Source organism: Protomyces lactucae-debilis (genome assembly GCF_002105105.1).
Source record: "Protomyces lactucae-debilis strain 12-1054 chromosome Unknown BCR37scaffold_8, whole genome shotgun sequence".
NCBI classification, from domain to species: domain Eukaryota; kingdom Fungi; phylum Ascomycota; class Taphrinomycetes; order Taphrinales; family Protomycetaceae; genus Protomyces; species Protomyces lactucae-debilis.
The window spans coordinates 320,554-332,597 of NW_024468000.1; the positions used below are offsets into that span (position 1 = coordinate 320,554).

The following is a 12,044-nucleotide window of genomic DNA, read 5'->3' on the forward strand; positions in this document are numbered from 1 at the left end:
AGGTCTGGATCGTGAAGACAAGGGTAATAATGAGCTCCTTGTCCTTGCCACGTAGGTCGTAATATTTGCTCATGACTGATGAATAGCTCTAGATCTTCACACTCGAAACCAATCTGTAAGGCCTTAGATTCTTTTCGTCGTGCCTCCTTCGCATTCACCACTCAAGCAGCTATACGTGTGTAATAGGCGTGAGAATGAGATGTGGAAGAGACTATGTGGTAGAGAAGGGCTTCATGCTAGACCAGTTGTCAAAGAGACGCAGGATTCTCACCAGCAGGAATCTATTGGGAAGGTCTGTTGTGCGTGTGTTGGTATCCATCTCGTCATCTGGACTGTGACTCTTGGTCCATGTGACCACTGACTACTTACAGGGATCAACAAGCCGTAGAGTCAGGGGTTTCAGAGTATATAGGAGAGCAAAGGCGAGGTCTGCTTTTAGTCTCTAAGGAACATGTTTCTGTTGTCTAAGACGTCTTGGCCACAATAAGCGCTAATGGGACTGCGCTCTCGCCAGGTCTGGTCTACAAGGTAAAGTCAGGGGAAGGACCACTTCAGGCGAGCACAGCGGTCTTTTTGCAGCTTCTGGATGGCTGTACATCAAATACGCACGTCCTGGACGGGTTGAAAAATAATTCGCCAGTGGACTGAGACTTCTGACATCGCGCGGCTGCAGACTGTGCGTAGAGTGCGGCGGGCAGAAAGCGCAGATGATGTTGAGCTCGATGCAGGACTGATTGGAGGAAACTTCCGAGAAGCAGACCAAGTCGAAGGCAAGGCGGTCTTGGAGATGTCTCTTCCTCGAGGGTTATATGACCGATTTATTCATGGATCGTTGCATCGAGCTTAAGATTATCTGCGCTTTCTATTCGCCGCACTCTGCGCACATTCTGCAGCCACTCGATGTCGAAAGTCTCAGTCCGCTGGCAAACTACTATCCAACCAGTCCAGGCCGTACGCGTTTGACGTATATCCATTAGGAGAAGCTGCAAAAAGACAGCTGTGCCCTCACGCCTGAAGTAGTTCTTCCCCTGACTTTACCTTGTAGACCAGACCTGGCGAGAGCGCAGTCTCATTAGCGCATATTCTGGCCAAAATGGCGATCAAGTCACGATCATCGTCTGGCACAGCCTTGGGCAAGACGTCCCAACGTATTCCTGCTTGATGTGGACTCATGTATCAAGTTCGACACATCTATCGACTTCATCACATTGACTCCTGATGACTCGACATCAGATGTCACGGGACATCATGTCCACACTCCTTTTCACATCGAAAGTCGAACCCAGCGTACTGTTTTCCAATTCCAGCTTTAGCTTTTGCGCAGTCATCGTTTTTACTATGCGTGTTTCCTAGCAGAACTGCAAGCAGTGCAACACAGGGGTATACTGCCATCACGACTACCGCCGCAAGCATCGCACGCTCCTTGAAGCAGGAAGATCGGTCAACATATACGCCGCCTGTCACTGTGCCCAGCATGCTGTAGCCTGCATGCCTATGATGCCATGTCATTGCCGGCACTTGCGCGGGAAGTTGCGCCTCAATCGCTCGTTTAATTTTGGCGAGATCTGGCAGGAATGACGTCTCTGGCAGAAGTCTGGCACCGGCAGATGGCAGATGGCTTCCTTCCATCACTGACTCTGGGGTTACTTTGTCAACATGAACCTGGATCGGGTTCTCGTACAGTGCAGACGTCAGCTCAGCTGGCGCCCCACTGTTCCACCTTCATCTGCTGAGTGCCAGGGCAGGCCCGCCATCGGGACCCCTGACGTCGTCCACAGCAAGCATATAATGTCAATGCGCATCCGCCCAATGCTCCTTTTCTTCAAGCATTCTTTGCTCGGTCTATGAACGGTCACAGCTTGAAGCGCACCCTTCGAGACCACGAACCTGTGCCCGGCCAGCACACGCAGCGCGAGTGGGATCAACCTCTCGTCCACAAGATGACACACAACAGCCCTCCTCCAACGCGCTTGTCGACTCACTCGGGTGCGACCGCCGTTCAACCGCTTTCACCAGCATTGAGCGCGCAGAACGCAACTGCTGCGCCAATTGATGGCCGTACGCACGCAGACGAGCATGACCTCGAGAAGAATGCGAGTGGAGGTCGCTTCAGCTTGCACAAGCATAAGAGTGGGACTGATGACCGAGCTCTTGCAGCAGGCGCAGGTGCAGGTACAGGTGCCACAGCAGCACATCACCACCATTATCTGAGCATGCCCCATTTGCACGCTCGCCGTAAGCATTTCTATGATTTGTCGAGGACAGACAAGGCGAAGCTTCGGTTCAAGAATCACATGTTGGCGATGATTGGTGAGTACGTGGGAACTCTGCTCTTCACATTCTTTGCATTTGGCGGCGCTCAAGTCGCACTTGTCCCAAGTACGAGTATCACGGGTGCCACAGCAACGGCAAATGCTGACGGGTCTGCCGCGGCAGCCGAGACTATTCAAGCACCAAATACCTCTTCGTTGCAATTTGTTGCCCTGAGTTTCGGCTTCTCGCTCACAGTGACGGCCTGGACGTTTTATCGTGTGTCTGGTGGTCTGTTCAACCCTGCTGTCTCCTTGGGCCTGGCTCTTGTTGGTGTCATTACCCCTATGCGCGCTGTATTGCTCACGATCGTTCAATGCCTTGGTGCTATTACAGGCGCTGCTCTAATCCAGGTCATCATCCCTGGTCCGCTGTACGTCACAACTCGTCTTGGTGGAGGCATGTCGCCAGTGCGCGGTCTGTTCATGGAAATGTTCTTGACGACCATGCTCATGCTCACCATCTTGCTTCTGGCTGCAGAGAAGTCTCGGGCTACCTTCTTGGCGCCCATTGGTATTGGTCTCGCGTTGTTCATCACGCAACTTGTCGGCGTATTCTACACTGGCGCTTCTGTGAATCCAGCCCGCACCCTTGGTCCTGATGTGGTGATTAGATCGTTCCCATCATACACATGGATCTACTACGTGGGACCTGTGCTAGGTACGTTGCTTGCATGCGCATTCTACAAGATGATCAAGTTCTTGCACTATGAGACTGTCGTTCCTGGGCAAGACTCAGATATGGCGGCTGGACTTGGCGGTGGTGGTGTCAAGGATGAGAAACCAATGGGTCCCGACGAAGGTGGGCCCGAATATTCTGACGAGCCTGCAGGATCGAGTGGAGGAGCGCCTACGCAGGCTACTGGTCCTCAGCATGTTCAAGTCATCATTCCACCTGAGAGTCTTGCACAACTTGGTGCAGATGGCAGACGTTCCTCCATTATCAACATTCCCGGTGCCGGTCCTATTGCTCTTGATGGTATTGCTGGGCCTGGTCTGTCTGATTACAGTACACCTGCGAGCAAGGGAAACTTGGGTGCTGATTTGACATCCGCTACGGCACACACTAAATTTGTCGGCAGGGATGTCAGGCCTCACGGGGAGAATGCGTATTGATTACGGGATTGAGAATGCTTTATAGTTAATGAGTCATCATCGGACCGGTCGGCTGTCTATAAATACTTGAGGATCATAATGACTGTCTTGTGTGGTACAAGCTTCGCTGAATCAGGGGCAAGTATTGAGACTCTGATCTCTATGATATCGAGCCATTCTTTCGCCAGGTATCACAAGATAAAAAGATGCATAGAAGACAAGGCAGGATATCTACATAATGGTGCAATCCTCAGTCATCTTTGGCATACCCCCATCGAGCATGCCAAGATCCTCCCCCATAATCTCTGTTGGCGGACTGCCAAGCTCTTGCATCTCGCCCATGAGGGCCATTACCTTGTCCTTCTTTGCCTTGTCGTCGTCGTTGTATGTAGTTGAGTCAAATTCGGCAACAATCTGCTGCACCAGCTTGCATTGCTTCTTGTATGTCTCCAGTTTTGGGTCTTCCGGGTGCTCCTTGATCCAGTCTGGATACTTTTGAGAAAGTTCCAGTAAAGGTTCGTACAGAATCTCCTTGGACATGAGCTGTGCCATCATCCCTTCGAGGACACTGCCGAAATCACCATTTTCACCAGCAGACTGCTCAAATTGCTTCATCATTTCTGCCATGAAGGCATCCGACTCACCTTCGCCCATTTCAAGGCCCGCGCTATCATCTTGCTCGTTCGAGTTCTTGGCTGACCGCTCCGACTCTCTGATCCGTGCCAAGTTAGCCTCGAGCGTTTCTTGAAAATTCTTGGGCTTTCCATCGCTCTTTGCTGATACTGCTGCCGCCTTCTTTGCGGCATTATTGGGATAGGACGTCTTCTTTGAGGCATCCACGCTCTTTGCAGCATCCCCAGCTGCTCCATCCGCCGTTGCCAGTGACATTTGTTCCATCAATTGTTCGAAATCCTTCTTTGCCTCTGGTGACGCCTCAAGCTCCTTCATGAGATCCTCCATACCCATTTGTAGCTGCTGTGCAAAGTCACCAGACTCGAGGGCCGGCATACCAGACTCGCTCTCTTCTGGCACATCTCCCAATTCAGTCAGCCGGGACGCACTGCTGCCTGTGGCGAGAGCTGTACCACTTGTTGGTATCGGCTCCGAGGCATCGTTGTCAAAGTCGTCGAGGAGGTCATCGAGATCATCCAGGTCATCTGCTTCTTGTCTGTTGGACGCTGCCATGGCTATGCTCTGTATCTGTTGTACGAGGCAAGGCGAGTGGACTTGTGGTGTTGCAGAGTGGAGTAGTCAGGGATGAGTTTCACATGCACAGGACGCGACAAGACCAAAGACAAGACTAGCCAGGCGATACTTGAGGATGAGGCGCTAGAGGCTGCTCTTCTATGTCAGGTGGACGTAAGCGAAGTCATCAAGTCTCGTTTGCAGACGAAGCGGTGAATGGATACGACCCGGATGTTCTACCGGAACGCGATGACATGGTTGCCGATGCCATGACTGCGCGACAGGAGGCGCATCGAGCCGACATGGCACACAGGATGCAAAGCAATCAACAGGTTGATCAAGCTGTCCTCTTACAACTTGCGCAGGAGGACGAATTCAATGCAGCAGAAATGATGGTGGCAGCAGAAGCCCTGCAGCGACAGATGGAGGAGAATGCAGCCATTGAAGCCCAAGTCGAACAGTACACGGCACAGCTGCTTGAAGAAGCCGCCCTGGAAGAGATGCGCATGGACGACACATGAATAACTACAACTTCGCCTTATCTTCATTATACTCTACATCAGCCATGGCTTCTTGCATCACGGTTGCAACATGCCGCCGTCGAATGTCCCACATGTGACCCGTCACGAGGCAGCGTTGATTACCCGACGCAGGCGACGATGTTTGGTAGGTAATCCAATCTTCCCCCTCTGGCGTGGATGGCTTACCAGCAAGTGAACAATGAATGACCACTGCATGATCCAGCGATGTGACCTTGTTGAAGCGCATATACTTGTGCACAGCAGCATGCGCATTGGTTGCTGTAAACAAGAAATTCCTATCACTGCCATAAAGCAGCAAAACGGCCTGAAAGTTGTGACTCCGGTCATTGACCTTGACGAGGGGTTTAAAGTAATGCACCTGGCGACGCTGGTACGTGGGCCGTTTTCTGTTCTCTGCAACGAGGTTGAGCTTTCGAAACTCGAGTGGCATTTTCCAGCGGCTGCGCATATTGTGCAACAGCGGCATATCGACATCTGGGCAAGGGTCGACATTGTCAATTTGATGGTAAGGAATCAAATCCTTGGGATACGGGATGCCATGCTCAATCACAGGCACGTCCCGTACATTGGTGCTGAGTCCCGTCTTGAAGCTCGCAAAACAGGTATAGATGGCCTTGTCAAACTGCAAGGCTTCAACACGCCGTGTGGCATATCCTCGACCTGAGCGAACCTCGTAGACGCGATAGCAGATGCGCTCAACGGCATTGCCCGGTCGTAAAAAGTGGCCGTGCGTTGAGTGGAGGTCAAATCCTTCAGGTACTGTTTGACATGCAGCCCAACATGACTGAGCAATGGCTTGGCCGCCGTACAAACCGTGTGCCTCAACGCTGCCTTCGCCAAAGACTGGCAGCCATGCGAGGTTGACTGCAATGAATGTTCGCGGGAAATCTGTCGAGTCTGGATCAGAGATGTCTTCGAGAGCGAGGATCTCCTCGGTGCTTGTGATGAACTGGAGGTCCACCATGCCACCGATGTCTAGCTGGCAATAGGTAATGCAGAGTCTGGGGATAGTTGACGTCCTGCAATTCAAGATTCAAGTTTCGGCTCCGCATCGGGAGGCCGGAGACCTGCCAGGCTGCCAAACTGACATGTGAACACTCTATTCGGCCAATATATACGAGGCACAAGCTTGTCAGGCGCTTGTCTGGCTCAGTCTGCTCACCTGATGCTCTGGTCATCACCCATGCCAGAGCTTGGGCTACTGGTCCTTACGTGGACGTTCGGAGGATGCCGATGTCAATTTTCCTGTGGCTCATCGTCTCGGCGACTCCACATTTGACCTCCGAGCACTTCAAATTAGTTCAACACTTTGACTCTTCGCTGTACTTTCGCTCAGCATGCAGCCCATCAAGTTTCCCAATGAGCAGGATGCAAAGGTAATTTTGACGCAGCCAGAAGAGGGCATCTTCCTCATCACTTTCTGCAATGGCGAAGACAACAGGCTGGTAACCGACTTTTGCCAAGGTGTTCTCTCTGCCCTCGACAAGATTGAGCAGCTCTGTCCAGTCGGCTCGGTGGGTGCTGTTGTTACGACTGGCTCTGTCGCCAAGTTTTACAGCAACGGCCTCGATCTCGATCATGCCGGTAATACGGAAGGCTTTTGGGAAAGGTCATTTTACCCAATGCTGCACAGGCTCGCAAGCTACCACTTACCCTGCGTGGCTGCCATCAATGGTCACGCATTTGCAGGAGGTGCCATGATGGCGCTCTGTCACGATTACCGCATCACAAATGCCTCAAAGGGTTTCATGTCACTCAACGAAGTACACTTTGGTGCGCCCTTGATGACAGGCATGATGGCGTGTGTCAGGCACCGTGTCAGTCCTGCTGCCGTTCGCAAATGCGTTCTCGAAGGACATCGATTTGCTGGCGCAGAACAGGTTAAGCTTGGCTTTGCTGACCAGGCTGCTGATCCAGCAGACAATGGTGTTCTCAAGGCTGCTATCAAGGAAGCGCAACGACTCAGTCAATTCTCAAAGACGGGCGTGTATGGCAAGTTGAAGCTTGAAATGAACGCTGCACTCTTGGCAACACTCAACATTCAGTCACACAACGCTTGCGTTGAGCGGATGGCCAAGTATGACGATGACCGTGATGCATTCCAGGAGTCCAAGGCAAAGTTGTAATATAGTCTATATTCCCTGTTCCAGCTTTTCTACTTGTTCTTCCAGACTTGGCAATTGAGCAGCTAGCTCCTGCATCTTTTCTTGAATCTGTCGAATCTCCGACATGCTTGACGTGGGTTTGCGAGCGAGTGCACGAATACCGACTGATATCCGTGCTTGTACCACTTCTGGATCCACGAGTGTATGCTGGCTCCAGCGAAGGAGCAATTCAAGCGCCTCAACTGGCTTGCCCGTCAAAAACCCGCGCGTGACTGTCGCGCCCACATCTCGTTGCGTCAGTAGCCGTTGCAAAAGCGCATCCTTGTGAGTCGGCGACAATTGACTCGTCGTTCGCGTTGGCCGCATGAACCGCTTTCGATTGGGATCTTGGAGCTGGCCGTACTGATAAATTAACCAATCCATAACGGTACCCAGCGTCTTGAACTCGCCATACATGCCAAGCCGTTTGCAAATTTCCCGCCAAGCCTCAGGCTGTACCCGACCGCCTGTACGCAGGCATTTGCTGACTGCTTGGATGGCCAGCCGAATGTCGACGAGATGGGGTCGGCGATCTGCCATGTCCATGACATCGGGAAGTGAGCCAGGGCGACGTACTCGCAATAGACTCATGGAGAATTCTTCAGCAGTGGCATTCTCGACAACAAGATTTTGGATAGACATCTCTTCCAAGCCAGCAAGGGCATCGTCCATGTGAAAATTGACAATTCGAGAGCGCAGCAGGAGATTCCATGTATCAGAGGTTGCTTGCCCGCCGTTGACGAGATCGTGATGCATGGTTTCAAGCTGATGGAAATGTCGGCCTTCGAGTAGACCGAGAATCAGGTTGCGGTATAGAAAATCAGTGTCTGCTTTTGAGACGGCCTCGACATCTGCAAGGCGAGCATCACGCTCTACGCACGCTCGAACAATTTTGAGTGCTTTTTGGCCATCTCCGTGCTTTGCAATGAAGCGTACTAGGATTGCGTAGCCACGCGCAGTGACCCGAAAGCCTTGCACCATCATCTTTGTAATGAGCTTCTTGGCGTGCTCCAGATCCCTAGCAGCAAACAAACATGCCTGGAGACTTGCTGGACCAAGCGAGCAGCCCAACTTTTGCATACGTCGCAGGACTGGGTCTAGTGGATTGCCGGCATCTGCAAGAGCCAACAATGCAGCGGCCCAATAGTTATCCTCGTCAGTCTTGGTCGAGAGCTGTCCATAGTCTTGTGAGACTGCATGGAAGCCAGCGATCAGCTGTTGAGTCGATTGAGCAAGAGGTTGAGGCAAAGTCTCAAGCTGTCGAATGAATGCTTGTACCACATCTGGCGTGGAATGCTGCAGGTGGAAGCGAAGCAGCGCATCACAATGCGCGGAATAATCTGGCAAGTCGGCATGCTCAAAGAAGTACAAATGCGCTTGATGCGCTTCTTCAAATCGCCGCTGACTGACGAGATAGTCCATGACGGGCATGTAAAAATGTGGCGACGCGCCCGCTTGTCGCAGCAGACTATGTAAGCCATAGATAAGCTTGGATGGAGAGTGAGATGTGCACATGGCGTAGCATAGCCGTCGCCAGTCAATGGAGCCTGTGCCAAGGCCATCTCGCTGAAGTTTGCGATGCCACAGATAGACTTGCAAAGCATGATCTGCCTCTGTCGACATGAGGCCCATGAGCCATGTCGTGTAAAACTCTTTCCAATGGCCTTCACTCAACTGCCGCGTGCAACAGGCTTCATACAGCTTTTGCATGAAGCCGTCATCTTGGAGACCGAGCTGAATTGCGTGACGCCAGACCACATAATCCGTATAACTTGGTTCAACCAAGTGAGGACTGGACAGCATGCTAATGAAGTTGCGCTTAAATAAACTATCGTTATGCTTCATGTGGTGCATGAGTGAACATTTCCACATCAAAGCGCTCGTAGCTGGTTCGTGAAAGGTGAAGTACGCGGCGAGCGAGTATACCTTGTGCGCTTTGTTGAGCTTGAACATGTTTTTCGCAGCCTTTTCGAAGCGATCGCGTCCATTGAGTTTGACTGGAGAATGCCTAGACTGAGCCTGTATCCTTGTAAGAGTGTTGTTTCCATGCTTCGTATCATTATTGCTGTGTGTGTCTCTGACATGTTGCACACAGTCGTCGACCCAATGCTGGTGCAATGCTCTGTCCGGCCGGACACGGGCTCGAGAAATGGCGGCTGACATGGCGCTTCAGCATAGTCACCTGCACAGATACCTGCTTTCACGGCGCGAAATGGATACCTTGGCGCGTCTTGGTGTATGAGATGAAGCCTGAGCCTGCGTGGTTACAAAAGAAATCTGTCGCACGCATCATCTGCAGCTTCTACACTCTGGCAATGAGCTATCTATACGTTCAATCGAGGCCATCAGGTGCTTGCTGCTCCATTTGCACACTCTGCTGCATCCTCCTCTCTATTGCCAACAAGGCCATCTGCCTCGCAACGTTCTCTTCACTAGGCGAGGCAGTTGGGTCCAAGACTTTGCCCCTGCACGCTTTCGCTCGTCTTCGCGCAGCATCGTCATCAATCAGCTTGATGGCTTCCAACTTCTGCGATGCTTGAGCGGCCAGCATTGCGGATGGCTTAGACAAATCCTTAGCAATAGCTTGACGCATCATTTCCGTGTGCCTTGATATCCTTTCGTGGCTAATTTCCAGGTGATTCAGTGTGCCTTTAAACACAAAGAACTCTTCCATATCTTGTACTTCTGGATTGAAGCCGACTTCAAGCAATATGAGATCGGAGCCTCGTTGACTCAGCACAGTCTTTTGAATTGCTCCATTGCGCGTTTTGAAGCGCTGATATTTAGGCTCATCAGGATTTTTCAAGATATTGCCAGTCAGCTTTGCAAAGAGCTCCAAGCAGGCCAGCTTGGCTTGCTCAGGCTCTTGCGTGTCATGATATTGGTCAAGTAGACGCAACAGGACTGGAAAGCTGCCAGTCGGCGGTTTAAAGACGGAGGCCATAGCTTAGGTGCCATACATCAGTAAGACATCAGTCACCTGGCCTTACAGCTTCCCAATACAAATGTCAGCACAAAATAGTGACGCAGCTCAACGATTCCAAAGCTCTAGGGCGCAAGACGTCGACAGAAGAACAGAGACTGATGCAGTGATGCTCGGCCAAAAGGGTGCAACATACATTCAGATGGGCCAAAATACTAAGGCCCATCTAAGAAGGTACGCTAGTGCGAAGTTTTTTACTGCCCAGATATCATGCGTAGCAAGCCTTGGAGGGAGTATCACCAGACAAGCTTCTGCAGTGTTCTATTTGTCGTGGTTGAATGCTGACATAAGCCATGCGCCTTTGTTGACAAGCGCGCAGTTTATACTTCAGCAGCTCATTCACAACACAACAACCGCCAAGCAAGCAAACCCCAGTAGCAGCCAATGGCGGCCCCAAGTATGATGTCTGGCATGACGGGCGCAACCTCAGGCATGAGTTTCATGCCGACAAACTTACCAAAAGTTGTCCTCTCACCAGACGATATTCAATATTCCATCAGCGCCTACGAAGTCCTCCTGACAACGGCCAAAGCGTACCGGAATGCGCTTGCAACGCTCGCTCAAACGGCTAATGCATTTGGTGCTGCTTTGGAAAGTTGTGCGAGGCTGAAAGGTGTCGATGATGCTTCAGAAGGCCTATTGAGCGCTGCAGGGTTGCATTTCTTGATTGCAAACCATCAAAGCGTTCTGAGCGATACCGTCTACCGGTCCTATGAGATTCCTCTACGTGAGAATTTGGAAAGCTTTGTACTGGACGCAGGGCAAAGAAGAGAGGAGTACCTACGAGAACTGGCTCGTCGCAAGAAGATGCTTGCTGAACGGGAAAAGAAGCACATTGCGCTGGCGCATCGCAATAAACGCTCCCTTGGCGAATTCAGAGCAGCTCTGAGTGATTTGACGATGCTAGCGGATGACATTGATAAGCTCAAGTCGGATTACTTCTTTACCTCTCTCGGCAGTCACAACGATACCTGGCACCGTGTCTCTTCTCGCTCTGGCATCGTCTGCAAAGCCGAACTACAACTCTACAGTGCAATTGGGCAAAAGCAAGAAAATATGCTGCCTACATTACATGGCGTTGCTGATCCCTGGCAGAATGAGGTCCGCTCAGGGGATGATTTGTTCAGTATTGTTCCGCCGCAGGAGATTCTAGCACGTCCACAAAGTCCGTCGCATGAATCTGGTTTATTTGCAAGTTTGCTCGGAACCTTGCATGAAGCGAGTAGTGATCAGCGGGAAATAACGACAGTGACGCCCGGTGCATCGAGACAGGTGAGCGCTGGTCGAAGTGAGTTATTCTCAACAAGTCCCAAACTACCTGGTGCAGGTGTGTCTGCAGTACCTGTCGTGACACGCTTTCATGCAGAGCAAGAACAAACACCTACGCGCGCACACCAGGCGTATCCTACAAAACGCGCCACCAGTGCCTTGAAACGACTGAGTGGCGAGCGTGTACCTGTGCGCAATATCGCATTGCAAACACCTACGCGCCTTTCTCAGAGCAGCGAGTCTGTTGAGAGACCGTTGGATGACGTGACAGAGGCTGATCCAACATCACCGTATCAAGACGCTGAAGAACCCATCGCCGATGTTGCGGGTAGTACAACTGTATCGCCTGTCAAGCCGAGTAGTGCTGGAACAGGCATCTGTTCAATCATCACGCGACAGGGTAGTCTACCGAGCACACCTGTCAAGTCTGGTAGTGCAGGGAGTCATGGCTACAGCAATAGTATTCGGCATTCTCAAAGCTCGAGTGCACGGAAGCTTGATTTTGAGCGGGAACTTG

The 12,044-nt window shown here is 51.6% G+C and overlaps 7 protein-coding genes across 7 annotated transcripts; 3 read left to right on the forward strand and 4 right to left on the reverse strand.

Moving 5' to 3' along the window:
- Positions 1-2,294: 2,294 nt before the first annotated feature.
- BCR37DRAFT_333643 (aquaporin-like protein) lies at positions 2,295-3,032 on the forward strand (the record flags this gene model as incomplete). Its single annotated transcript, XM_040867110.1, has 1 exon — positions 2,295-3,032. A coding segment is annotated over one exon (738 nt), but the record flags the coding sequence as incomplete, so codon positions are not given.
- Positions 3,033-3,443: 411 nt separating this feature from the next.
- Positions 3,444-4,903, reverse strand: BCR37DRAFT_379162 (Pex19 protein family-domain-containing protein). Its single transcript, XM_040869200.1, has one exon. The coding sequence runs from the start codon at positions 4,587-4,589 to the stop codon at positions 3,636-3,638; it is 954 nt and encodes a 317-aa protein (XP_040725756.1). The 5' UTR covers positions 4,590-4,903; the 3' UTR covers positions 3,444-3,635.
- Positions 4,904-5,093: 190 nt separating this feature from the next.
- BCR37DRAFT_379164 (uncharacterized protein) lies at positions 5,094-5,601 on the reverse strand. The gene is made up of 2 exons (XM_040869201.1): positions 5,304-5,601; positions 5,094-5,255 (listed from the first exon to the last, which is right to left on the reverse strand). Exons 1-2 carry the CDS (start codon positions 5,595-5,597, stop codon positions 5,115-5,117), a joined length of 435 nt encoding a protein of 144 aa, XP_040725757.1. The 5' UTR covers positions 5,598-5,601; the 3' UTR covers positions 5,094-5,114.
- Positions 5,602-6,281: 680 nt separating this feature from the next.
- BCR37DRAFT_298080 (ClpP/crotonase-like domain-containing protein) lies at positions 6,282-7,394 on the forward strand. The gene has a single exon (XM_040866892.1). It carries the CDS (start codon positions 6,469-6,471, stop codon positions 7,255-7,257), a length of 789 nt encoding a protein of 262 aa, XP_040725758.1. The 5' UTR covers positions 6,282-6,468; the 3' UTR covers positions 7,258-7,394.
- BCR37DRAFT_398294 (uncharacterized protein) lies at positions 7,320-9,438 on the reverse strand (the record flags this gene model as incomplete). Its single annotated transcript, XM_040871752.1, has 2 exons — positions 7,320-7,332; positions 7,370-9,438. 2 exons carry the CDS (start codon positions 9,436-9,438, stop codon positions 7,320-7,322), a joined length of 2,082 nt encoding a protein of 693 aa, XP_040725759.1.
- Positions 9,439-9,569: 131 nt separating this feature from the next.
- Positions 9,570-10,309, reverse strand: BCR37DRAFT_379168 (uncharacterized protein). Its single transcript, XM_040869202.1, has one exon. It carries the CDS (start codon positions 10,217-10,219, stop codon positions 9,608-9,610), a length of 612 nt encoding a protein of 203 aa, XP_040725760.1. The 5' UTR covers positions 10,220-10,309; the 3' UTR covers positions 9,570-9,607.
- A 390-nt stretch (positions 10,310-10,699) lies between these two features.
- Positions 10,700-11,305, forward strand: BCR37DRAFT_346864 (uncharacterized protein; the record flags this gene model as incomplete). Its single annotated transcript, XM_040867724.1, has 1 exon — positions 10,700-11,305. A coding segment is annotated over one exon (606 nt), but the record flags the coding sequence as incomplete, so codon positions are not given.
- Between the last annotated feature and the right edge of the window lie 739 nt (positions 11,306-12,044).